General features: G+C 42.8%; 2 protein-coding genes across 4 annotated transcripts; one reads left to right on the top strand and one right to left on the bottom strand.

The window, feature by feature from the left end:
* Nucleotides 1–56: 56 nt before the first annotated feature.
* Nucleotides 57–14,374, bottom strand: LOC119402211 (pyruvate dehydrogenase (acetyl-transferring) kinase, mitochondrial). The gene is made up of 10 exons (XM_049418306.1): nt 14,364–14,374; nt 12,134–12,357; nt 11,036–11,122; nt 10,471–10,548; nt 10,257–10,333; nt 9,627–9,734; nt 5,468–5,578; nt 4,835–4,948; nt 3,110–3,327; nt 57–1,803 (listed from the first exon to the last, which is right to left on the bottom strand). Exons 1-10 carry the CDS (start codon nt 14,372–14,374, stop codon nt 1,794–1,796), a joined length of 1,038 nt encoding a protein of 345 aa, XP_049274263.1. The 3' UTR covers nt 57–1,793.
* Nucleotides 14,375–15,276: 902 nt separating this feature from the next.
* Nucleotides 15,277–17,954, top strand: LOC119402210 (uncharacterized). Of its 3 annotated transcripts, none has more exons than XR_005185679.2 (5): nt 15,277–15,514; nt 15,607–15,722; nt 16,262–16,484; nt 16,956–17,505; nt 17,809–17,954. XR_005185679.2 is itself a non-coding variant. In XM_037669340.2 (4 exons), the coding sequence occupies exons 1-4, from the start codon at nt 15,313–15,315 to the stop codon at nt 17,129–17,131; spliced, it is 717 nt and encodes a 238-aa protein (XP_037525268.1). In that variant the 5' UTR covers nt 15,277–15,312; the 3' UTR covers nt 17,132–17,712. The 3 variants fall into 3 exon arrangements, 1 of the variants encoding a protein (XP_037525268.1); XR_005185680.2 differs by lacking the exon at nt 17,809–17,954 and having other exon boundaries at nt 16,956–17,183; nt 17,295–17,712; XM_037669340.2 differs by lacking the exon at nt 17,809–17,954 and having other exon boundaries at nt 16,956–17,712.
* Nucleotides 17,955–27,235: the final 9,281 nt, after the last annotated feature.

Here is a 27,235-nt window from a genome sequence, read left to right as displayed (position 1 = left end):
AACAAAAGGTAAAGCAGGCCTTTGAATTTTGTCAGATGCAAGTTCCATACTACAAGTGGCTAAACAAACCAATGACATCTTTATTTCAATCTTTTCAAACACCGGGTGGCAAGTCCAAATGCAACCCGCACAGTGCAAGATAAAATTTGCAGGTACGTCGCATCTTGTCGCTTTTCAGTCTTGCATTTTTTATATTGACACAAACATCTATGAAGTGTCGGGTATAAGGGTGTTACACATAGTTGTAAAACAGTCTGTTTAATTCTCGGGAAAGGAGATTACATTGTTTGAAGTGGCCTTGGACTGCAGTAACAAACTAGAAAACCACAATGCGAGTGTTCTGCGTAGCTCAAGGTGCATGGCTAACAGGAACAGTGCAATACTGATGAGCAGAAGTTCTCAAATTTAGTCTTTAAAATAATCCAGTCTGCACTCAATTTGAAACAGCAGGCACTGCTATGAAAGCTAGAGAGACTGCTCTCGCAGTTCACGTTTGCAACCACAGAATAGTGTGTTACACATGAAAAAGATATGGGCATGCATCATGTAATATGATAGAACATTAATATTGTACTTTGTGGCTTGCACAGCATTGCCTGGTACAATTCAAATGATGTACTATATTGAGTTCCAAGAGGTATTCATTTTTTTTTTACAAATTTTTTGCACCATTTTTTCTTGTCTGTTCTGCAGTGTTGCTGCTGCACTTGTTGCAAAACAAGCCATGCCACGCAGTGTATACAACAGCAAACAGTGTTGAATATAGTAGAATGCAGGTGGAAATGCACCCTGCCTACTGGCTCTATAGTTCACACAATTTATGGGGCTTTACTGTAAGCTCTCTGCCCGGAACCTAAGTGTATAGAAAATTCATAATCTTTCTAAATTGTTTAGCTTACTCTCTCTCATTCATTCAGTCTGTGTGGGTAACAAAGTGCTTACCAGAAAAATGTAACCTTTTTCTGTAATTACTGCAACATGGTTTAATGAAAGGGCAAATAGAATTAACCGCTGTCAAACCAGTTAAAGGTATGTCAATCTTTACTCATTGGTCAAAAGAACTGATTGGTGCATTTGTATGTACTGCGCAGCTCATGGTATTTCGCTGTGTCTTCAACATCTCCGTGTCCTGCATGCACATCAGCGATATACCCCATCAGACATATTTTGTAAAAATCGCGCATAAGTTTTTTCACATTTTGTTTCTTGTGACTTGGTTCCATAGGCCAATGTTTCCCATTATATGACTTGGGTATCTGTATCCATTTCAATTTGAATACCCATAAAATAAGCAGTATGGAAATGAACAGAAGAAAAGTTTCACAAGGTATTAATCATTTCATACTCATAATCACAGAGGCATTCCATTCGTTAAAGCAGGAGCAAATCTCCAGCCGTCCTATAAAGTTTATGTACATGAGAGGCCTTGTGAATATATGCAAGACATTCACATTCAATTCTTCATTGCAAGCAATGATAAAAACTTATCACACGTGACAACCAGCACATAGTACTTCGTCATTGACCTTTGCATGACAAGCGCATTGTACTTTAACACATACAAACAGACCTTGAGTTTCCATGTTACATAAGGATGAACACTTAGCATTTTCACCCTGTATAACCAAAATGCACGACATTGATATAAAGAAGAAAAAAAAAGACATGCGGAGGATACACTGTGGTCACACTGTTTTTTTTCACACAAAGTAATGAAAGAGTACAGTCCTAAAAAAATGTATTTACAGTCGCAGACTAATTTGTAGAACAACCCATGACAGCTCTCTGCTTGTTCACAAGTTTCTGGAATAAAGAAAAAGAAAAAAATTATGTAAGTAAAGCACATGACAGCTTGCATGGTAATTATTGCTCAAGTCAAACGAAGTGCAAAATCAAACAACTTCAAATCTGTACACGTTGTGTCAATGTCTACAGGTTCATGCAAACAACGAAGTAGTTGTAGCCCTCAATTCTCAGTAATCTAGGATGTTTGCGTGAGGAGATAAAGGTGCAACCAACTCAAAATATCTATAGTGCAATACTTGCAAGCAGCCAAAAGAGCAAAATCACTTTAGAAACTTTGTTGGCAGAGCAACAATGACTTGGCAATGGATTGCACTGGCAGAGAATGCCTGTCAATTACCTGCCATGAAGGTGTTAACAGTTTCCATTATTGTTCTAAAGGCAGAGCAGATGCCGAGACATGGATGATCTCTAAATCAACAAATATGAAGAACCCACACAAATATATTAGAGGCAGCGTAATACATTATGTGAAAACTGCGCGAAGATTGTAGACAAAGGGAGAAATGGACAACACAAGCACATTTACAATCTTGTCTCTCCCTTTGTCTTCCTTTGTCTACGTTCTTCGCGCAGTTTTCACGCAATGCATTAACAACTCGCCCAACAGTCTGTTCTTCTAAGGCAGGCTAAGTTTCACTTCAAAAGCCTTCTCCTTGTCTTCGCTGTTAAGTCCAAAGTGACAATCACTTGGTACTACTGTGAACTGGACCTTGCTGCGGCGCTTAATCATTAAAAGAAAAAGAAATAATTCTCTCGCATTCGGAAATTACCCTTGCGCGACACCAAAATACTACTATTGACTCGAGAAGACGCTTGATGAGCCAGAAAATACGCAAGAAGAATACAGTATGCAGATGGCGATGCGGGCCTTGGTGTTCCCGCGCTGACTTGTCAAGATGTGGCAAATTTTGATGGCATCTGCTAGGGCCTACATAACTACTTTAAGTAAAAATAAAAACATTGTGTTTTATGGGAGCCATACATCCAACATGCCAAATTTTAGAAAATTTTTATTTCCACTGTCAAAACACACAAATAAATGTTTTGAGATTCGTGTAAGCACACTTAAATTCAGATGACGAAATTTGAAGTAAAATTCAACAGTGAAACTTCCATTTTTCTCTACTAGTAACAAGCCTATCATAGCAAAATTAGTAACAAAGTTCTGAAAGAATATACGTCTAAACTGATTAAGTGCTGGACTTCAGTAATGTTTTGTTAAGTGGCATTACTAAGCATTGGACCTTGCTGTGGTGCCTAGGCTAAACTACTGTAAGCCAAAGCTATGTTCTTGTCCACTCACTTGTTTTTGTGCTGCTGGGAGAACTTGCGTGCAAGTACCGACTGTTTGGCGACATTGAAGGGCAAGTTGGAAATGTGACGAAGGCCCTGGGGCGAGGGTGCGGCCGGTGCTGGTGGAGGTGGTGCAATCCAGTCGCTGGCACCCACTGCCGAGCTGTAATGCTTGCTTGATGTCTTGTTGAACACGGGCAGCATTTCATTAGCCTCATTGCTCAGTGCCTGCAACGAGAGCATTTCACAGCATTAAGTTATGAAAATGGTGTTTAAAAAAGAGATAGTTCTACTACTACGTATTATTATTATAGAAAAGATACCTAGGTTTCATTGATTCAGTTTATAGTGGCATCCATTTTCAATGGACTACTACAGTTAATTAACCCTTTTCTGTTTGCAAGAGATTCTACGCAAACTTCAATATGAAGTACAGTTTTTTCTTTTTTTGCTTGCCTACTAGGTGACACTTGGGGCAATATTTAGACCAGGGGTCTCAAACACACAGAATGTGGACCTTTTGCTAGCGGCTCGGATCGCACATGACTGTCTTCGTCCTTTTTTTTTAACTTTCTTAATAAGTATATCCATTAGCTACAATGACATGAACGGTATGGGTAGTCTCAAGCATTTTTTTTCGTGAGGCATCATATGCAGTCACCATGTTTTGAAGCACAACCGTGGAACAAGAACTTTATATGTCAGAATTGACGTCCAGATTTCAGTCATTCTGGAGATCAGTATCGATCCTATCAGAAATGAATCATATATGAGATGTGGGAAAGGCCTTCTTTTATATGGCAACGTTAGGTGGCATTTTGTTCAAACCCCCCCCCCCCCCCTCCAATCTTCTTCACTGTCCCTGCCCTTGTGGGAGTATAAATTTTGTGACTGCGGCCTGCTAGCTGAGGCGAGTGTGACACCCCTTATTTAGACTTAGCAGAAGGATATGGCCTGTGATCATGACTTGTTAAACAAGAGAAAACTTGCACCTAAAAGACACTGTGCTCAGTTTTTCATAGAATGCCATTGTATAAATAAGTCGCTACAGGAAAATAATTAGTTAAGAGTAACGGGCAGATTAAAATTTAGTGATAACCACACATAAACATAACCAGAAGTGTGCAAGGCTTAATATGCCAAAGTAACGAAAGATGGCAATGCAACAACGATAATCTCGCAATGTCTAGCTCCTCAGGGTGCAGAATTTTAAAGAATCCACTTAAAAATTATTTCTCAATAAAACAAAAATTACGGTTTTGCTTAAAAGTTTGCAAAGACCGATATGTTCCTCCTTTCGTAGACTTTCCTCAGAAATGCACAGACATGAAAAGAATATGCCATGAATTCTGCAATAATGATTTTCACAGCACTGTAGTTTGTGCACAAGGCTAAATAGCAAAAGTTCACCTTTGATCTTCTCCAAGAACCAAGTCTCACTGAGCAAAGGCAAGGCTGTGTTTAAAGATCAATCTGTCAGTCGACAAATTTCAAGATACCTTCTTAGTGCCCATTTAATTAATGGCCAGATCTAGCAACCTTGGTAATGCTGCAGGGATGGTGATTGCCCAGTTTTCTTATCAGCCTTTAAACAGCAGATAAGCAGACAAGTGCGTGTGTGACTCAAACCTTTTCTAAAACATCTACCCGTAATTAAAACAGAATATGCAAGCTTCAGCTGCTGCATTGATTAGTGTACATACACACTTTACGTACATATTCGAAACGCATTTACCTTGAGGTATATGAGGGCATCAGTTCCGTACCCTTCGCAGGATGTTAGGATCAGGTCCCCACGAAAGTAGCGGGCATATAGCCGAGACAGGGGCAAGCCATAGCCGTAGCCAGCCTGAAGTTACGCAAATGAGAAAAGAAGTCGTTACAAAGTATGAAAAATACTACAAACGTTACATCACCATAAGTAAAGCCCACATGAACATAAACAAGTTTATTCATAACTAGAGATTTTACTTCAGATGTGTGCCTATTTTACCGCATGTGTCACGTTCGTCCGCTTGAAAAAAAAAAAAAAGACACCAAAATGGTTTTTACTTTGAGATAGATGTTGCTACGTTGCATATGTCAGCAGTGGAATATTTCACTGTTCTGGAGCTCTTATTTCTGAAAGCAATGCCTGAGAACTCCTACAAGTCCATGAAGGAAAAATGATGTGTTACAAGTAAATACTACAATGTTGAAGTGAGCACCAAGGCCATATTTCTTCTCTAGCATGCATTTAGGAACTTTAATTCGGTTTTAAGACTGTGGGACTCAACTTCGAGCTTACCTACTTGGCCAGAAGGTATACAACGTATGAAACATACAAAAGCTGTGCAAGCAACGCTGCATGAAGTACAGCAATGGTTACCAGAGGTGCAGAGTTGAGTCCCGAAGCTGAGGGCTGTGGAGCGGTGGAGTACATGTACTGAAACAGCAGCTCTGTGCATGACCGTGGGATGCCTCCGCCTTTGTCACACAGCTGGAAATATATAGTTGCAGCAAACTGTCAAACAATGCAGCTAAAATCATGAAGTTTAAAAGCACACATTTTTCTTTTTTCACTATGTGAAAAAGAAAGGAAAGTAGAGCAACGGTAGTAAGAGAGAAAAAAAAATTTGGTAGTACTACATAGGCCTTGACTATAATATTCATGTCATACTGAAAGATTGACTTATTTATAAGACTATTTGCACTGGATAGCATGACACGCGCAGTTGTGTGTCACATAAGACGCATCCATTTTCAGTCACGAGCAAGAGTAATAGAAGTTTAGTTTTTGTTGCAGTGTATGAATTCAGCAATGTATGAAATGGAGCGGTTGGCTCGCTGCTACCACAAAAACCTTTAGTGCATTGACCTACTATAAATTAATACTTACCCATGTTGCTAAAACACTTTGTGTAAAAGTTTGCTGTCACTTCCAACCACAGTAGTGCAGTTCGATTTACCACCATTCATTTTACTTTACGTGGGATCCGTGACTAGCTTTTGTGGAGAAAAGAGGGGGAGGAGCTAAGTGACCTCTGCTAACAGATGTAATGAAAAAAAAAATAATAAACATTACGTGCTAACAACAATGAACAACAAGCAGAAGAAAAGTATCTATTCGAATGAAACTATTCCGAAGGACAAAAAAATTCAATGCGCAATGAGCAGGATTGCTGCTTAGAACATGGTATGGCTGTCTATGGAGGTAAGATGAGGGAATCCAAATTTAGTAGTTGCACTTACTAAAACTAGGTGGATATTAGGCCTGACAATATGAGTTTTCAATAACAACCTTACCGGTCCTTCTCTCACGTAAGCTAGTGCTCTGACATGTTGGCATATGCGCTGCATTGCATAGCAAGTGTGGTACTCATGAAAGTGTACGCGTGCCATTCTCTCTTGTCCTTCCTTTGGCAGATATGGCTGTTGATGTTCTATGTGACACTTTACTGCTTTCGAAGTGAGCCCAGCTTGGTTCGGACAGAACTCGGCAGGTGTTGAGCCTTCAGTGGTACCTTGTGCGAGTGAGTGTTTACTAATACTCGTATACCCACTAATGAGTTACGCTTCGTGCTCCAGCGATATTAGGCATTCACGAATCACATCTTCTGCACTAGGCTGGCAAAATCAGTTGTAGGCAGGTGTCTGACAGCGAAGTTAAGCATTTGTTCCTCATTTCTCTTGTATGCGGCAAATACGTCTATTTCACGAGCAGCATGTGTGCATGAGTAAACGGGTGTTTCCTGCAGTAACGCTCATTTTCAATTGCACTGATGTATATCTTGCATTGTACTATCAATGCATGTCTATTTACATGGCCATGAGGAGGTTCATATCGTAATCGTGCAGTATAACTTGAGCAGGGGTGCAACAGCTGCGCCATTTGCACCAATTTGATACAATTCCTTATTTTTGCAACAAGCTGAGCCAAAACCATGAAATTTGTTGGAATTGCTCCACTGCGCCAAAACACCCGACCAGCCTCAAAATTTTCTCAGTACTGCTAATTTTAGCTAGAAATGGAGAATGCATTAATCACCTGCAGTTTGCGCATATGCGCTGCAATCCAATCCAGACATGCAGACCTTAACCCTAACACTATACCCTAACCTCACCGTGAAAGAAAAGAAAAAAATAACAGCGGTTCTATAATTTCCTGGCCTTGTTCTATCACGTGCAGGATGATTTTTACACCACTTTTTGTTGCAGTACACCTTTGCTGTGCAGGAAAGTGTACTACAATTTATAAGGGGCTACTAGCTAGTACTTGCTGTCACAGGACACAGCACGTATTTTTCCTTAATTACTCATGTGTGCATGCACCATATAATAACAAGTACTAGTACGATTCCTGACATCTAAAAGATTGCTGGCACAATCATTCAGAGCGGTGTATGGCGTTTCTGTGGCCCTGAGAAACAATAAACAAAAAGGTACGCCCGTTTTCTTTTTTCGCCACCCCCTTTCGCTCCTGCTTTATGAATCTCCTGAATTTCGAGAATGCGCCACGTTGGCAGATTCACAATAGCATATGCAGCGCCTGTTAAATGGTTTGATAGGCTCCGCAAAGACTAACGTGTACTGTGACATTGTTTGCACTGTGGGGTTGTTCAACAGACTGCTTTTAGGAGCTCGCTCACTAGGTTCTTATGCAGGGGCAAAGTCTTGCACCGTAAGCGTAACCTTAATTCCAGAGGTGACCGCTACAGGTGCAGCTCGCGCGGAAGAGAAATCTTCCTCTTGTTCTTTGAGCGCATTGATCATGACATTAACGCAAGCAAAATCACATATAGCATAGCCAACTATAGCATGTGCACACTCGCGCGAAAGAGAAGTCTTTTTCCTCTTGTTCGTCGAGAGTCTTGATGATGATGATGGTGATGATGATGGTGATAACGCAGGCAAAACCCCATATAGCATAGCCAACTGTAGCATGCGGCACTCGCTCCACTCAGGCAGTGCGCTTCGATACTAATAACATGGATGAAGAAGACAAGGTGGCGGAGTGGAGGGCTTTCAAGGCAGCAGCAGCACGGGCTCGTCGCCGAGACCTTGCGGTGAGAGCTCGCGAGGCCGCAGAGAGACGGCAGCATCATGCGGACCCTGAGATACAAGCCCGCGAAGTCGAAGCAGCGCAGTAGCGGCGGCAAGAGAACCTCGAAGAGGTACGAGCACGGGATGCAGCAGCCAAGCGCCGAAAGCGGTCGCTACCTGAAGTTGGTGGTGCCGACTCGCGCTTCAAGCGGGATTTCCTCGACCATACGTTCAGCCACAGCTGCAAGGTCTGCGACCGCTTGTAGTCCGACAAGAACCTGACCACAATCACTGCTATAACAACGTGCGACGTCTTTATATGACAGAGAAATCGTACGAAGCATTCACGGTTTACCTGATTATCTCCGAGCGAGCCAGCTCCTCAATCATCATTCACCTCGTGGATATGGTGTGATTTATTGAAATAGCAGTGCTCACGTGCACGAGTATAGTCTGTACATATATTCTTGTTTTCTAAAAGTAAGTCTCATTCATTGTATCGCTCCAAATTTGGGATTTGGGGCTAAAAAACAGATTTTTTTTCCTGTGACCTGCTCCAAATTTGAATTTTCGTGCTCCAAAAGCAACATTTTGCTGTGCCAAAAATTGCTCCAAATCCTAATTTAGCTGTTGCACCCCTACTGGAGGTGCTTACAAGGCATGCATCAGTCTGCCTCTAGTGGCATCATTGAGAGTCAACTGCAGAATTAAAGTTTCAAATCTAAAAGACAGGGCCTGCAAACACGGACACAAGAAAAGTCGGGACACCACAAACGCCGAAAGAGACTCACAATGACGGAAAAGAAAGAAGGCACGAAAACTTATCTGCGCATGCCCATGTAATAGGCGAACCTATCAATCAGGCATGCATGGCGGTCTACTTGAAAGATAACTGTTAAGGCATTTGATTTCATCTTTATGCAAGTGAATCGATGGTTGGCTCACGCACGCGCTACCACTATTCTCGATATGCCATGCCTCAATCATCAGGCGCGTTTCCTCATTTCTGTGCCGGTACAACACTACGCATTCATCGAATTTTGGCGTGCACTTACACTCTCAACAATGTAAGAGTAAATTAGAAGGTGAGCCTCCGGTTAGCGATCTCTTATGTTCCAATAATCTCTGGTTATTGCAGAGATTATGCACGACTTTTTCTTGTGTCCGTGTTTGCACACCCTGTCATTTTATAATGATACTTACCAACTAGCTCAGCTCTCTGTTGTTCTGTGTCAAATTCTTCATATTCACGTAAAGTCCCACATAATATATTTGTAACCTGTTTACTGGCTAACAGCTGATGTCGGCTTATTACTGCATGATGCACGTTCACGCATGTGCCTTCCTTTTATATAGGTCATGCCCATCTTTCATCTTTGCCCACACTTCTCTTGTACAAGCTTCAAAGAATGCTTGGCTTTATTTAACACATAGTACTGAGTCTGATGGAGCAAACCTACAAGCGCGGTCTCCACTATCCTCAGGAATAGACCTGTGAAACAAACCTTAATGGTGAGGTCTTCTCGTCCGCGAGCAATGAGCACGGTCAGCGGAGGCAAGTCATTGGATTCTGTTTCGGTCCCGTGGTACTCAACCACTGCTCTCATGGAGTTCTGTTTACAACACGAGGAAAACAAAAATCGAACCTCACATCAGTTGGGCAAATAGCAGAGTTACGCAACACTCGACAAGTTCTACATCACACTTTTTTTTTCTTGAGGTGTGTTCCTTGTTCAGTGTCGAGCCTTATGTGCCAAACATGAATACAAAATCACGGGATAGCGAGGTAAATACAGAACCTAGGTTTTGCTAACGTCAGTACTATGTAACAAATACACGCCTATAATGCAGCAGAAAGCACAGGACCAGGTTGATTGGCGGAACATGGGAGAGGCCTTTGCCCTGCAGTGGGCGTAGACAGGCTGATGATGAATGGATAGGATATTAAGATGCATTTTAAAGTCTGATATGTGACGAACAAGGTTCACCAGCTGAAAAGTTCAAAAATAACAGCCCTTCTTTTGTGAGTGAAGATTGTGTGTGTTCGTAAACTAGCGATTAACTACACATGAAATACTGTTGCAACACAATTCAGTATAAGAGCCAATGCAAGGACAATGTTCCAAAATGCTCACCTTGAAGAGCTCGAACAGCATGTGATACAAATGTGATGGTACGTAGTCTATACAGATGGCAGCATTTGGAGCTATCACTGAAAAAGAAAGAGAGCACAGAAATAAACACATATTCGAAAAAATGGCACCGCAGTGCCAGTGCTGGATGTGAAACTTCAGTGGGCAGAATGAAAAGCAACAGTAAATGGACAAAAAGCTCAAGTGGGGCACCTACCATCACATTGTTCAACTATGAGGCCAGGAGATGTGAGATAATACTGGTCGCATAGGAACTTTGCATTTTCATAAGCATCTGAAAATTTACAAATAACACTTAGTTTGAGCAGAGAAAACAAACTTATTTCTTGCAGTGACTGTGGCAGTGGCCAGCTGTTCAGTTTAGACATTGCACAACGAATCATACACCATAAATGAAGGGGAAAAAATGCACATTAAACTATTACAGTTTTAAAAGTATACAACTTTGTGCTCTTTCTTCAGAATTAAGAACTGTAAAAAAAGCTCAGTTTACATGCAAGCCAGCTTGTACAAGTGGTGATCATATACAATCAAATCTCACCATCACGAAGTCTCATTAAACTGAAAAGTGTATATGCGTTTATGTACATATACGCTTCACCCTGTATTCAGGACAGATATTTTAGATTTATGTCATTATACACACGTTCATTAATTATGTATATCACATTTAGGTTATATGCCGTTCCTGCTGCATCAATGAGCAGTAGGCAAAGCTTGTCCTACACCATTACAAGCTTAGTCACAATGACAAATATTACCTTCAACTATACTCGCAACATTGCAGTTACGGTCGATGGAACCAATGTGACGAGGGTGAGTGTTGTTCTCGTTTCCAAACAAGGAAGCTAAAGGGAGAAAGAATGATCCACAGATATAAATACTCTGTACTTATACAGACAGCAGGACGAATGTACAGACACTGTTACACATAGAAAGAATGTATCAACAACTGCCTGCCTCAATAAATGCATGTGGCTCCATGTCACTTTTTTTTGCATTGCATATGCCCCTCCCAAGAGCATGACACTGAAGAAGACTATACCAGGAGAATTTCTAGTTCCGAATAACGTAATCAAAATACTAATGAGCAACAAGGTTAATGATTAAATGCAGGTGCAGAAACTACCAAAAAATTTGGCAAGAAAGGAGCACACCTAGTATATATATATATATCTGTAGCTTTGCTTCTGTAATGAAATTTTCACTGTGTGCTGATCTATCAACATCTGCTAATTGCTATACACACTGTCTGAGCTTTCCTCAGCTGTCTGGCTTTAAGATCGCCATTACACTTTCCAGAACCTTGTCAAGTGATGAGAAGTGGCCAAACTACATTGGCAAGGTTAATATAGAAATTGCTTTGAAGATTATTGCAACAAAACGTGTACCGATTTGGCAACAATCCACTAGAGATGCATACAGTTTTGTCCAACGCAATCTTTTCTGCAAACTTCTTATGCTACAGTACACATTTCTGTGTCCATGAATTGCAAGGTACTTAATAATAATGAAAATTGACAGCAATTACCTTAATTATTAACTCACACCATGCTACAAGAAAATGCTAATGCATGCCAACTATGTAAAGCTACACGTACACATAGATTAGCGAGCTTTGTAAACCTAAATACAAATTAATTTAGAAACATATTTCCTATCACCCAGAGTGGCTTCCGTGTTTTCTGACTATTAGTGACTGTAAGTCAATGCTATGTAAAACTATATACAAATAAATTTAAAACATTTTCTGTCCTTCAGAGTAGTTTCTGTGCCTACTGATTGTACATCAATGCTAAGTGATTACTGTTGCTTTGTGCATATTGCGCATATGACATTAAAGCACTAGCAGGCCTTACTGTGTTGGTTTATGAGCATTCTGATAGAGATCCTGTTCATGTAGAAGCGATCCAGGAAGTACTGTATGCTGTGCTCTGTCTTTGGGTCTGGTTCGTGTGACTCCTTCAGCTCAATCACTCCTTGGGCCATGGTCTGAACGACGTTCGAGTGGCGATTCCTAATCTTGATCAGTGCCTCACAAAACCTTAAATGAGAAGATGTACATAGAAACAAGTGTTTCCCCCTTAAACATGCACAGCAATTAGCATTGATGCATAGAGCACAGATGGTAAAACAAAGCACTCCCTAGCAAAATTCTGATAGAGGTCTGTATCAGTCTGATACAGTTTCCTATCAGTTGTACCAGTCTTGTATAAGACTGATACAAAGTCCTATCAGTTCTGATAGACATCCGTACCAGTCTTGTATCAGACTGATACAGGGTCTTACCAGTGCTAACAGTTTTTCAATCAGTCTGATTGGCCATTTCTATGGTGTATATTAGTCTATAGGTTTTTAGTCTTTTGTTGGTTATGGGATCTTCATAAAATGCAGTAGTGTCATTTTAACAGTTACTCTTTTTTTTAAACACACTGGTCACATATATATGATTGGTCATTTCTGCATGCATATTGGTGTATCAGTGTTTTCTATTGAACACTTGGCGACCATCGTATGACATATTACCATCATTCAATGAGTGCCACTGGTAGCTTTTGAATGCGTAGAATAATGATGTATAATGCTTCATGGTGGTGTTAAGCATAATGAACACACTGAGCTTTGCAAAGCAGGTTTCAGGCTAGATGAACATCTCTTATTCTATGTACAAATGGGGTTGCAGGTGCCAGATAGCAACACAGTTTATTCTGACATTCAGGTATCTTAGGAATTTTAAGACACTAGGTATACGAAACTTATCACAGAGCAGTACAAACACAACTTAAAACAACAATACAAACAAAACTTCTCATCACACAGCAGTACAAACACAACTTAAAACAACAATGCAAACAAAACTTCTCATCACACAGCAATACCAACATAACTTTTAAATTTTTAGCTTATAGGGCCAGTAAACATCCCAGGACACTAAACTTCATATTTAGAGTACAATTGTGTCCTAGTGTGAAATGAGCATGGTAATGCAATAATTTTTGAAATGGTGCGGAGTTGAAAACCTCGGTGTCTGGGTGCTGCGGTTTCTTGCTTTCACGACCCAAGCTAGCCCTAGCTGCCTCCCCCACATAGTGCTTTGCCTTTATGATGAGGCACTACATCTGTGCCATAATCCATACTGGATGAAATCCTTTAAAGGGGGGATGAACCGCTTTTCCAAGTAATAATTGAATGACCTCAGGGTCGAAGTTTATTGCCTCGCAAATCCACTGCCACAAAAATTTCAAAGCGAGCGGAATTACAAGGGTTTGTTGTGCACTTTAAGCGCTTTCTCTTTCTCTCGGCCATCCCGACAAGGTGCGTTGGAAGCTATAGGGAGGAATGGCACTGAGGAAATACATTATGTCAGCACACATCATGACCTAGAGCATGTTTGATGAAGCACGACTGCTTTTTCCTGTTGCAGTTCCCATGCACGAGTGTGACTATGTAATGTTAGCATATTATGGACAGCAGTGCCAGCATGTGGCAGCACCCTGTGGCAAGCAGCACATCTGATCGAAATGCCGCTCTTGATTTATGTTGGCTATAGGCCAATATCTATCTGTTGCCATCTGTTGTTTTACACCATACAGCAGGCATCCGAAAGTCCGAAGAAAGTGAGCACAGGCATCTATATATATGAAAAGAGGGCACCTGAGAAATTCGCAACATCGCATTCTGCTTTTCAAACTCTCCTTGCCGTGCACAGCTGCAAGATGTGGGTGAGATGTTTATAGCAGCGTCTATTATCCACAGGATGTCTTTTCACCAAGGGCTGGTACAGACCTGTTTAATACTTGCATGTAATCTTGCCAAGATTTATGAACATCAAAAAGCATGTACTAATAAAGGCCAAAGCATTTGACCGCAAAAAAAACACAAGATACTGTCTACCATAGTAAAAGTTCAATTGTGAAGAGAACAGCGATAGAAATGGTCAAGAAAAGTCAACTTTTGATTGCCCTACCACGTTAAACTCAAATTAGACTGACTACATTTGTCACTGACACCCAGTAATCAGTCTCTTTCAAACAAGTTTGGTACATCAGCAACATAGCAAACTCGTCCAACTTTCATGTGCACGCACACTCTGTCCACATCCTCCGGTAGAAGAACAACTTTTTTTCGCTATCACCATGTGCATAACTGAGACTTCGTGGGTCGCTCATACTTGCATCGTCGCGAGCCGAATCTGCAGTTTGGTCGGAATCGCTTGAGAGCGGACTCTCCTCGAAGTCGTACGTGTCGTCGGGATCAGGATTTCCATCGCTGTCACCGTGTGCATCACTGAGACTTCGAGTGTCGAACGCCGCTACTCCAGAACCACCGTTACCAGCTAAAGACTGAGGAATGTTCTTGCTAGAGCGTGGCTGGCTGGCAGATTGCGCCTCCGCCGCTTTTTGATATAGGCTCGTTGACCGAGGTACTACATAATGCGATCCAGGCTCCAAATAGCGCTTCCTTCTTTTTAATCGAGGCTGTGGTTGAGCTGAATCAATCTTTCGTCGAATTGAACGCGAACTTCAAATAGCGCGCTTCATGGAGTCCACGCAAAGTGAGGCCGCGATGAACAATCTAAGCGGGTCCAAGATGCATAGACCGAGGCTTCACATTCACACCCTGCTTGCCGTGCCTTGAAGATGGTGCGCGGCGCGGAAACGATGATAAACTATGATGTAACATCGGAGATAACGTGCAACGAAGTAGGGCTCCTCAGGTCACACTCGATTGCCATTATGGGATGGCCATCACGATGGCCATGATGATGATGATGATGCGACCAACGGACCAACGCGAGCGACACCAGGCTAGCCACCCTAACCAGGCGACACTATGTTCATTGTTGTTTATTTTTTATTTACGGTGAGTTAAAAAAATACCGTGTAAACTTGTAAAAACATGAAGCAAATTTTCTTAGTTTTTTAAAAACGAAATTGCATTTTGTTGAGACCCACAAATGGTAGCGCCATCGTCATGAACAGCGCGTTGGTACGTATACGTTTTTGTTGTGTGTGTTGCTGAGTGGTAGCGCGCGTCCATGTGCATTTCTTCGGCGGCATGTTCGCGTACGTTCGTTTCCGCGACGACAACGAAAAGCGAATCGTCCCAGTGGCTGCATGTAAACACCTCAAGCCGAACGATACGAGCGATTTTAATCCTCGCAAATGGTACAAAGTCTTCTGGAAAGATGAAACACACTGCGACCACTACCACGTGCGCTCAAGTGATTAGGCTTTACGGTAAGTGCATGACCGCCTCTTTGTTTTCCAAATACAAAAACAAAGATGAGGAAGCAGTCATTCTGAAATTATCCACTCGTCATGTTTTTTAGCTACCGAGGACGATGCAAGGAAGGCTACCGAAAAACGAACTTCCATTCCGCAAAGACCTGGCAGCGACTCCTCCTATAGCTGCAGTTCAAATGAAGTGGATGGATCGTTTGAAGAAGTAAGTGCAGTCAGTTGCAATCGCTCACATTGCAGCTGATGTGCTACTTTGCGGCCTAATTATTACCGACAGCCAATTTTGATCTGCACGTGGTGCCGTATCACACATGGTGCAGCGATGCTTTAATCAATGCCTCCTACGAGGCATTGCTCTGATATACCCCCCATTGGAGATATATCAGAACATCGCTGCTCCACTACCGCACGGACGTCGGTGCGGTCGTATTTGCTATTGCAGGTGGGGGTAAAGTTGCAATATGCCGAAGAGCTATTTATTTTATTCTTATATCTTTGTATGAGCGCAGCCTATAGTCATTTTTTCTGTACAAGTCACTGGTTCAGAATTATTTTTGCTAGCGCGGATGGGAGAGCTGACACAGACAAGCGCTTGTCCGAGTCAGCTCTCTCTCTTCGTGCATTCGTGTTTATTCCCGCGCTGTTGAAATTTCCTTCAAGACGCAAATACGCCCTGTTTTTAGTTGCGAACAAGCTATAAGCTGTGAAATTATAATGTTGGGTTAATTGTCTATTCACTTGCAGGAAACGCAGCGTCAAGCTGCTGTTAAACAGAAAATGAAGGATGTGAGCAGCCATTTTAAGAAGCAGCAGCGAGACCTCCTGTTTGGTGATGCTGAGGGAGGAAAAAAGACCGAGAAAGAACTTCTCAAAGAAGAAGTGAATATGCTGAAGGCCGAAAATTCAAAACTCTTGGACCGAATAAGAATGCTCGAAAAGGCCCTATGCAGCAAAATTTTCAAAACAGGTTTGATTATTATTTCCTTATAAACTATTGTCATGCACTGCTGCTAGTGTTGTATACATCAGTAAGTTGCACTTTTCTTATAGCGTACAATTTTGCTGAAAGCAGAATGCAATATAAGCTGATATATCATGCGTAGAAGTGATGCGGGCATGTTTTTCTAATCACTTGTAAGTATGCTTCTCCATGCTGTCACAGCATGGTGCTCATATTAAAGAACACCAGATGGTCAAAATTTCTTGAGCCCTCCACTGCGGCGTCCCCCGTATCACATCATGGTTTTGAAATGTGACACCCAACCTATTATTGTACTTTCATAGCATATATCTCAACTGCATGCTCTATTTTATGTTATTTGGCCTTGCACACCCTGGTCTCTCTTCAGTCTGAGACCTAGGAAGCTACTGTGACAATTAAGGGTGCGATTAACTTTCTTTTGCTGCATACGTTTCTGCATACACTCTTTTATTGCAGAAAAAAAACCTCGTTCTGTGCGAGGGCTGCAGCCGCAAGCCAGAACAACAAGTTGCGCCTTTGCCATCGCCATGTGCTGCCACGGTGCAGCTGCCACGCACCACCACCATGCAGCCGCCGCGCACCGCTACCGTGCAGCCACTGCGTACCACCACAGCGATCCCGGGCAGCCCTGAAGTGGCCCACACAAGTGCGAGGGAGGCCGATTACGTGCCCACTGACGGAGAGGTATTGTAAAACTCTAGTGTGCTTTGTCTTAAAGGTATAATGCTTTGCTGTAATGAGAAAATGTGCATTGACACATTGTTGTGTGCACATCATCTTTAACTTGTTTTATAGGTGCATCTGGGCAAAGGGATCACCATTCCTGAGGGCCTGTACAGCCGCCTCATGAGCACAAAAAGCGAAACCCGCTTTGTTCGTGAGGCGGCCATTGCCATTTATTCAACGGCAGGCTTGGTTGGGTGGAGTGTAATTGGAACAGCCTCTAACCGGACAAAGGGAGAGGCAAAACCTCCCTTGGATAAAGAAAAATACGCTGTGCTTTCTGGTAGGGAAAATTTCCCAGTCTGACTGGAGTTTATGAAAGTAGTTGGCTGCATTTTTGTGCATAATAGTAAGATCAGCCGAGATTCCACTGCCAACTTGTGTTATAACTACTTACTAAGGCTTCAAGCCTCGTATTTTTGTCTACTGGAGCTGGACACTTATGCAAGTATCAACAAACTAATTAAAAAAAAAACAGACTGATAGCACTCGTATTATTTCCTTGTCATATTAACTCCTCTGTTTCGAGTGCATATAATTGTCACCTAAGAAGTGCCCATAATTTGCTTTGTTTTTGATCATGCAGATTTCTTCAACCATTTCTTGAAAAGCAATTTTCCAATTGGAGAGGTCGAGCAAAAGAAGAAGATACTAAATAAGGCGCTCGCAAACAAAATTAACGATTTGATGAAATCAAAAGATTCAGAAGTCAATGGAACATCAAATAAAAGATTTTGTTTGATTTCTGTGTTCATCTGTGTCCTGCTTGCTCTAATGCAGTGGCCCACCTGCCAGTCGGCTAAGCACCGATTCACTTGTGGGCTTATATGCAGTAGAATGGTACTAGACTGGTACACCCATAGACTGGTGCACCCATAGACTGATGCACCTATAGACTGATACACCTATACACTGGTACACCTATAGACCGATCCACCTATACACTGATACACTTATAGACTGATACAACTATAGACTGATACACCTGTCAATAAACTGATAGCCTATCAGTTTTTCTATCAGAATTTTTGTTAGGGCTACCACAAAGCCACCATGTAACTTGCAGCTGCTTCGGAAAAAAACACTACATAAATGCCATGTAGTGGAAGGAGTCTCCTTAACGCATTTTGTTCGGCAGGTGTCACGACGAAAACGAGCCCATTCGGCGATTTGTAGGTGCATAGGCGAGGCCATCAAACTACGTCGAAAAAGGCCGGGATAGTGCAGCCATCGCCGCTAAAAACACACACGAACTTTCAAACAGCACTAAAGATGGACAACTATGTCTATCTAGCGGAAAACATTTCAAGCCAACGCCAGTTTCTAGAGGAGGCGTTGATCAAGAAAACAGCAAACGCTAGGTAATGTGCTGCCATCTGTGAGGCATTGTGAAAAATATAATCAACGCTTTATGGCCTCCGAGATGGCGGACGCGCGGCGCACATCTTGGAGGCCATGCGACTCGTGCTTTAGATCAAAAACTTGTACCATTCGCGCGCGCGCGCGTGTGTCTGTGTGCGGGTGTGTGTGACAATAAAAAATAATAAGTATGCAATTAGTGGTTGAAGTGCGCACTAGGGGCCGGATTTCGCTATCGCGTTCAACTCTTAAAAGCGAAGCTTAAGGGTCCCCCAATTTTAATTTATTTTATCAGCATCTTTCTCGATTTTTCGATCACGGACAAGATGATGATTTTTCGCTCACAACTACCGACGCTGACGCCGGAATTTCTGCGAAACGAGCTCTTTAACGCTATCGCGTTCAAATACGTAGACATGCAGTATCATGCTGGAATCACTTCACGCAATGACACCTTGTCATTTTAACGCTATCGCCTTAAAGAGCCCGGTTCGCAGAAATTCCTGTATCGGTGTCGGCGTCGGTGACGGCGTCGTTGGTTGTGAGCGAAAAATCACCATCTTCTCCGTGAGCTTCTCCATCGTGACATCGTGTCCGTCGCCCTTCTCTCTGAAAAGTTCTTGCGCTGCGCGGTTCAGATTGGACATACCTCGGTTGGCCTTATTTATATATTCCAGCACGTAAGCGGCACATGCGTACGTGTTAAGCAGTATCTCAATATCCATGTTTGAATATAGGATTGAAGCGGCCATGCGTACGTGTCAAGCACTATCTGAAGATCCATGTTTGAATCCATACTCTATCTCACCACTACCGTTCAGCACTACCAAGGCTACGGGGTGTAAGCAAGCCACACGCTTGCCCAGCAAAACATAGTTCCAGGTATATAACTACCTTACAATTGGTAGGGTTGAGGCATTTGCACTTGTTTGGCACGTGTTACATCACATCGATGCGTGATATGTTTATCCTTCGCATTTATGTCGCGTGCCTTTAATTGCTGTATAAACCGTTGGTAACTGTGGTTACATATATAAACCAGAGCCGCATATGGAGGGTATACATGGCTCTGATATAAACATGATAGCACCCATGCAGACGCGACCGCCCGCTTCGATCCGAACTTGCGCTTGCTATTGCCCACTTCGCTGGCAGCAACAAATAAATAATGAAATGAGCCATCGCTTTGTGCCATCTGACTCTGAGGACCAAACATGAGGTACATTTTGTCGTTATTTGCGAGATCACTTGTTTGTTTAGCCACGCTTGCTAAGCGTAACGCGCCGAGAATTTGATAATGGTTCTTGGAATTAGCGCAATATAGTCACGGTTACATTGCTGTCGAAGCGTCATCACATTAATCTAAATCTAAGTTCCAAACTGACGCATGTCAGTTTGGAACTTACGGGTCCTACAGCGCACGATGACAAGTTGATAAACTCGAAGTGGAGGGCACCAGCTGCGATGGGTGCGAGCAGACGCCAGGGAGACGCCGAGCAGACGACGCGACGCGGATGAATAGATGTGGAGAGGTTAATCACCTTTCCTATTGGCTAAGGACCCCTACAGCCTTCACAGTGCTGAAGGGAACTTCTGAGATGTTGTATTGGATGGACGCAACCCATGAGTTAAAGTAATTCACCTGCACGGTGCGGGGTAGCATGAGGGTGGGACGAAAATAGAGAGTTGGAGCATTGGGGTCCGAAGCACTGACCTCCTCCTAGTGGAGATCAGTGATCCCAAGGAGCTTGCGGACCGAAGACGCTTGCGAGCCGCCAAGGCGCATACGCAGAACCCGAGCCACTCTTGGACTCTTGCGCTTGCGTTGAAACTAGCGTGGGTCCCCAAGGCGTCTTGGGTCACCAGCGAGAAGACACAGACGCAGCGCGGGCCACGGCGCAGTATGGCCCGCGTCTCGCATGATTTTAATTTCGTCACGTGTGGCGCTCCGTGCGCTTGATACAACGCGCAGCCTGCGTTGGCGCAATTCTCAAACTCTGGTGATCATCAGAACGCAAGGGCAGGCTGCCTAACGCAGCCTGGGGACCCTGCGTCTTGGGCCCCCAATTCTCAAACTCTCTAATAATATGTGGGGTTTAACGTCCCAAAACCACGACATGATTATGAGGGACGCCGTAGTGGAGGGCTGCTGAAATTTTGACCACCTGGCGTTCTTTAACGTGCACCTGAATCTAAGCAAACGGGCCTCAAACATTCGAAAATGCAGGCGCCGCGGCCGGGATTGAGGGTGGGACGAGGCGTACCCGCTCGGAGAACCGAAATGTACAGTACTCACGGATTGAAAGAGGACAATTTAGGGCTAAGTAATGCGCATGCTTTCGTTTCTAGAGTCTTCAGTTTTGGTCATATCAGCGTAGTTTCGACTCGAAAGCGTAGATCAGAGCGAACATTATATTTAGAGACCAGATTCGTCGCGACATGTGGTTATCTCGAGCAATTGCGCATACAAACCGTTATACTAAAAATTTTGATGTCGCGTTTGTATCTGTGAGTACTGTGCTTTGCCTTGTCCATGACGCCGTGATGTTCCCTGCGCCACTGAATCATAGTTGGTCGTTTCCAGGACCTGGTGCATGGCTTGGTACTTGTTTCAGAGGCTCTCGATGTGTTTCTTTTGCACAGTGACGGCGAAGCGCCTTCGACCAACGCACGTATCCTTCTTTGCTTGCCCAGTTCCTGTGGCACATACTTCGTTTTCGTTGGACACGGTAGTGGGGCTTTTGCCCATTTTCTGTGGCACGTACTCATTCCAGCAGTTATGCCACCAACGGCGACGCCGCTCAACGCAGGGACGGGCGCCTAAGAGCTGCGCTCTAAAATTCCTCGTTACGGGCCTGCCCTAAGGCAGGCCCATAACGAGTATAACTACTCAAAATGCACAAAGTCGGTCCAACTAGGAACGCTTGACTCAAAGAAATAAATAAATTCGGTATAGGCCACTAATCGCCGACTGCTCCGCGTGACATCGACTCACAGTATGAGTGGGATATGCCGAAATTTTCAGACATATTATGTCTTGGTGCTACTTCAGGTTTCCTGAAGACTCAAAGCCTCGGCAAATTTTTTTTGCAGGTCAAGTCATCAATACTCATCTCGATATCTCACCTACGTCGGCAACAACGGTTTTTATTTTATAATTAACCTAGCGTTTACATTAGCAAATCAAGATCACTTGATCTGTGCCGGCACAACACGAAAGAGAATGAGTTGCGAGAGCTTCCACTCCGGAATTTTTTAAAGCCTCTTTGGCCCGAAAGTGCGGCTGACGACTGCCGCTCAGCGCCTCCGTGGCCCTTCCTAATGGAGACGCGCTATCAGACGATTCAGCGGCTGTATACCCTACTCAAAATGGCTGACGTACCCATTGTTACCAGAGCACGACGCATTATGAATACCCGCTGTCATTCACCATGGCATGCCCAAGGAGGTTTGAAAAAATTTCAAACCTCCTTCCCAGGTAGCACACATGGTCTAGAAAACGTTTTTTTAGGGATGAAACGGATAAAACGGATTCTAAACCAATTTCGACGTTTTAAAAACGTCACAGAAAATGTGTATTATATCCTTTTTTGATAACGTCTAGAAAACGCATTTTTTAAGACCATTTTGGTCTGGAACGTATATTTGAAGACGTTTGTTCGATTCTAAACCAATTTCGACGTTTTAAAAACGTCACAGAAAATCCGTATTATATCCGTTTTTGATAACGGATAGAAAACGCATTTTTTAAGACCATTTTGGTCTGCAACGTATATTTGAAGACGTTTGTTCGATTCTAAACCAATTTCGACGTTTTAGAAACGTCACAGAAAATCCGTATTATATCCGTTTTTGATAACGTCTAGAAAACGTATTTTTAAAACCATTTCGGTCTGGAACGTATATGTCAAGACGTTTGTTCGATCCTAAACTAATTTCGACGTTTTAAAAACGTCTTGTTTGTGACGTCTAGAAGACGCACTTTATAAGATGTTTTGTCGCCCAGCAGCGGACCGCGCGCCACTTGGCCCATGCATGCATGGGCATGCATGAACCACCGCGAATTGAAATTTGAACTCGAGCCTGCGCACGCCATCTCTCATTGCGATAAAGAAAGTAGCGCGCAAAAGGATAAATGCGTATGGTGTCTACATTGCATCAGCAATAACGAAGACTTCAAAGTTCGTTAACCAGTAAACTTTACGTCATTTGCTGTAATTTACTCGCAGCGATAACCGTCTAACATCCGCACGAAGGCCTTAGCGCTGACTGTATCCATCCGCGCGGCCGTTGCTTCTGCAATGTCAGTTAAGTTCGCCGATTTCGCATGGGCGGTAGAGCTCACCGGTCATGCACTCTTTTGCTATATTTCGTGCTTGTGTCGTGGTTCGTGGAGGCTATAAACGCAGCTGTGAAGAAACTACGCTGCGTGTTAAACTTGTGGACCCGAATGCAAGTATGTCTCTGTGGAGCGACTGTTACGCTGACTGACGGTTAGAGTCCCGTAAGATTCTCTGCGGAAAAATTCACTCATCAGCTTGCGCGCGGGACGCTCTCGCAACTTCCTTTCTTCTATGCTCGAGGGACGGGCGTGGTTACTTTGATGTGCGATTAGTTTTTTGTGGATTTGCGGATACTGTAAACCACGGGCTTCTGTCATTTTTGAAGGTAAGTTCATTTTTACTGCATTTGCGCTCAGTATTTCAGAACTATGGCAAATGAAAAAGCGTGTTCCATTGCATCACGGGCTGCATGTGCGACATGTTTCAGCAGTACGTTACTGCTGAATTTATTCAGCATACATGATAAAGCTCTCTAAACGTAAATGCACGTCGTGGTTTCCGTTCATGCTCGAACGAACATCGGCGAAAACCATATTTATATTTGTTAACCTAATTTCAGTAAAATGACTGTCTTTTCTTAGACGCTTGATGAGGTTCAAGATACACATTAGCTTAAGCTATGTGTGCCGTGTAAAAAGCAGTTTTAGAATAGGGTACGCAAAGATAGCGTTCGTTGGGCGCATACGCTATTTCCGCCACTTAACGTGAGTACGCAAAAGGATGGCGTACGACGCATGCGGAGTAGCCACGTTTGCAATGGCGATGAACGAACGCAGAGCTTCGCGCACCCAATTTTAAAACTGCATTGTTGGAAGTTACGGCATGTGTCATCTGTTTTATTGTGTCACTGAAGTTTATTGTGGATGAGAGAATCTTTGCAGCGACAGCGCACTGGTTCATGGTTCCTTCCACAGTACTAGCTACATGTAACGAGAGGCTGGGCACGCTTTTCTGTTAGTTGCGAATTTCTTAGGGCATGAGAGTCAAAGACGCGTTTCACGGGGAGGAGTTCGGCATTTTTTCTCAGTGCTGCCTTGACTATCTCGATGCGCTTTCGGACTTGTGATTTGTTTCCCCTACTCTGTTAACCTCCTCCTTTCTCGGTAAAGCCTGCAGCTCTTAGCAGAACCAAGAGGTTCTCTTGCGCGTCTCTTGTGCCTGGTTAAATATAGCAGGTTCGCTCTCTGTCGCCGTACGGTGTTATCGAGTTTTCATCTTTTCACACCGTCCTATACGTATAATAACAAATACTGAAATGATCTTTTCTCCTATTTGTTGCATATGGTATTTGCCCTAGATGTTTAGAAACAAAGGCTACACCAACTAAATTATTACTTTCTTCTTTTTGATGGGCTGACTGTCAGGTTTTAGTATGAAAAAAGATGGATGTAAGAGATTGACATTTTTCTCTTTCCCTTGGAAACTTTCAAAAACAAAAGGTCACAGTTTGTAAAGCAGTTAACCTTTTTGAGCGTCTGTGTTTGTCGGCATCTTCAAGAAACCGAACTAGGGCTATTGTGCTAAAATATCTTTGACGTGAAACGCTGCCCCATGCTGCTAATGGCACAACTTTCGTGTGTATGCTATTTGTACTGTTCTTTGCAGACTTCCGGATGTGCCTAGTGATTTCCATCAAGTACCTGTCACGAAGCCATGTGTTCAGACTGACGTGCCACACATTGTGATATTTTGACACTGAGCAATGTGATGTACTAAGTGCAATACTCTGATCTGCCTCTGACAATCCTGAGTTTACAGCTGTGTGCTTTTTGAGTAAAAAATGGAGAAGAGTCCCAATTTCTTTAGCTGATGTGTCTTAACATTATATTAATTCGTTCTTTTAGCCTGACATTTTCTAATACTGGGCATCATAAAAGAAAGATGTTTTTTTTTATCAGGCTGGCATTTTCATATTCCGAATTTTTATTTATTCATTTTAGTAAGTGGCCCATTCATTGTAATTTTTGTGGTCGTTTGGATTAGTTTTCTGTTCATACATTTTGTTTTCGCGCTACAATCGGTTTAGTTGTACTTTTTGTTATATGTCGCTGTAATTTACAGTGTTCATATTTTCTGCTAGCCATGGCACATTTAAGCTTAACTGTGTGCTCTCTAGGGATGTCAGACCATGATTTATGGGATAAGTTTTGTACGCTGCATTTCGAAGCCTGAAACCGTTACTTTAGTGGGCGCCGTTTGAGACACGGATGCTGCATCCACAAATATTTTTAGCTAACGTCTAAAATGGCGCCTTTTGTTCCCAACGTCTAGTCTTACTTCTGTAACGATGTCAGAGTTTTTTGCCAACATTTTTTCAGTGAGAAATGTTCCAACAGAAGCATGTTGTAAGAACATTCCTAAAAGTTTCGTTTTGTGAGCAATACACTTCAGCAACAGTGATTTTGCTAGCAATTTACGTTCTTCTTTCATTACGCATTCTTGGCTGGGTGGGCCAAATATTATTTTGCAGTTTTGTTTTGGTATTAGTGATTTCAACACATTGGAGTCGATTTCCTCTAACTGTGGTCTTAAGTAGCGATCTGAACGATTGTTTTGAAACGAAGGGAGACACACACCAGGTGCTTGATTCATGCCTCCTTGCCTGCTTTGAATGCTGTGTTGGAGCAAGATGGCGAGTTGGGCCCGTTGGTTTACGTTCATGTTTGGAAAATTAGGTTGAGGCACACTGAAAAAAAAAACGTGGACAGTAGAAGTGGACAGGAGTAAGCGCTGCCCTGTCCATTTCTACTGTCCACGTCTTTTTGTTGTGTTGCTGTGGCTCGGTGTAGGGTCTTCTAACTCATTCACCTATCGGATTGGTAGGGCAGATTAATCAATGTGCGATAACTGCAACTGCATAGAAACTATCGATCATCATTTGTGCCGCTGTATGCTATTTCAAACATATCGCCGGACTCTCCAGTGTGCCTTAAGGAGACTTGACAATCGGCCTTTTCCCGAAGGAAAGATCTTGGGAGTCTGTCTGAATAGCAGATCAGCCCAGAAAACCATACTACCATACGAGCCCTCCTGCAGCACTTCAAGGCAACAAAATTGAGTGACCACCTGTGATACGCTCTTCTGTGTGTGTGTTGTGAAATGTGTCTCCTTCTCTCTATTTTTACCCCCTCATTCTCCTCCCATGAGTAGGGTAGCAAACTGGACGCTAGTTAACCTCCCTGCCTATCGTCTGTTCCTGCTCTCTCTCTCTCCTTCCTACAAGAAAAACGTTCAGCGGAAGATGAAGCGTTGAGGAAACGTTTCATCATGAATGTTTGTCTTCGTCAGGGCCCTGACGGCAGGGGCGCAGCCAAGGGGGGGGGTTCAAACCTCCCCCGAAAATTTTCAATTTTGCTCGCGTTTATATACACGCACACATACAAACGCACGCACGAACATACATAAAGTATGGTTGAACCCCCCCCCCCCCCCGCAAAAAATTTCTGGCTACGCCCCTGCCTGACGAAAACTAGTCCCCTTGTCGAGTCGCTGGCTTCAGCGACATTCCCTTTTCGACGATGTCTCTTCACTTCATCCTTGCGTTTGATTAAGTAAAGCTAATGAGACGACGCTTACATATTGCAGAATGGCTGTGCCAGATCCTAAATTTTGTCATATTGCACTGTTAGTTGTTTGACAACAATTCTGCGAATGATGAATCGTGCAACAAAAAATGTTCTTGAAGGTTGGATACTATATAGCTGCACTTTAATCACCGCGATATTTTGCGTTCTTTTGCCGCTTCTGAATAATGTTATATAGTCGCATGCTATATCTCATTTCGTGGTTTTTACGTTTCTATGCTGTACATGAGTCGTTGCCGTTTTACATAATAAATGATGACATGACCACTTTTGTCTGTGAATCGACTGAGCTCTCATTCTGTAATAGTAATTACCGAATAAAGTAACTGTAATTACTATAACAGAGAGGGCTTCCTAAAAACGTGGACTATTATAATTGCATGCGCAAAAACAAAACAGCTAAAAGAAAAGAGATCCTGCATGACGTCTTAAAAACGTTTAGAAAACGTCTTTTCAAAGACGATGCAATGGGATATTTTTATCTGTTTTAAAAATGGGATTTTTTGCGACGTTTTTAAAACGTTTTCTAAATCGTCTTAAAAACGTTTTTTAGATCGTCTTAAAAACGTTTTCTAGATGGTCTTAAAAACGGATTCTAGCCGGACATTAGACGAGATATAAAACGTTTTCTAGACCTTTAGCTTCTTTTCCGTGACGTTTTCTAAACGTTTTTATCGTCTCGGATAAACGTTTATAAAACGTCAATTACCCGTTTTGTGCTACCTGG

This window comes from Rhipicephalus sanguineus, chromosome 8 (assembly GCF_013339695.2).
Source record: "Rhipicephalus sanguineus isolate Rsan-2018 chromosome 8, BIME_Rsan_1.4, whole genome shotgun sequence".
Lineage (NCBI taxonomy): Eukaryota > Metazoa > Arthropoda > Arachnida > Ixodida > Ixodidae > Rhipicephalus > Rhipicephalus sanguineus.
This window is presented reverse-complemented; position numbering and strand designations above follow the sequence as displayed.

Bases quoted from the DNA above. Each gene is read 5' to 3' on its own strand.
- LOC119402211 (XM_049418306.1), bottom strand. The intron at 5,579-9,626 runs GTTTGTTTCACA...ATATATTTCCAG, and splicing joins GAGAAGACCTCACCATTAAG to CTGTGTGACAAAGGCGGAGG. The intron at 4,949-5,467 runs GTAACCATTGCT...GCGTAACTTCAG, and splicing joins GACTCAACTCTGCACCTCTG to GCTGGCTACGGCTATGGCTT.
- LOC119402210 (XM_037669340.2), top strand. From the start codon at position 15,313: ATGTGCATTTCTTCGGCGGCATGTTCGCGTACGTTCGTTTCCGCGACG. The intron at 15,515-15,606 runs GTAAGTGCATGA...CATGTTTTTTAG, and splicing joins TCAAGTGATTAGGCTTTACG to CTACCGAGGACGATGCAAGG. The intron at 16,485-16,955 runs GTTTGATTATTA...CTTTTATTGCAG, and splicing joins CAGCAAAATTTTCAAAACAG to AAAAAAAACCTCGTTCTGTG.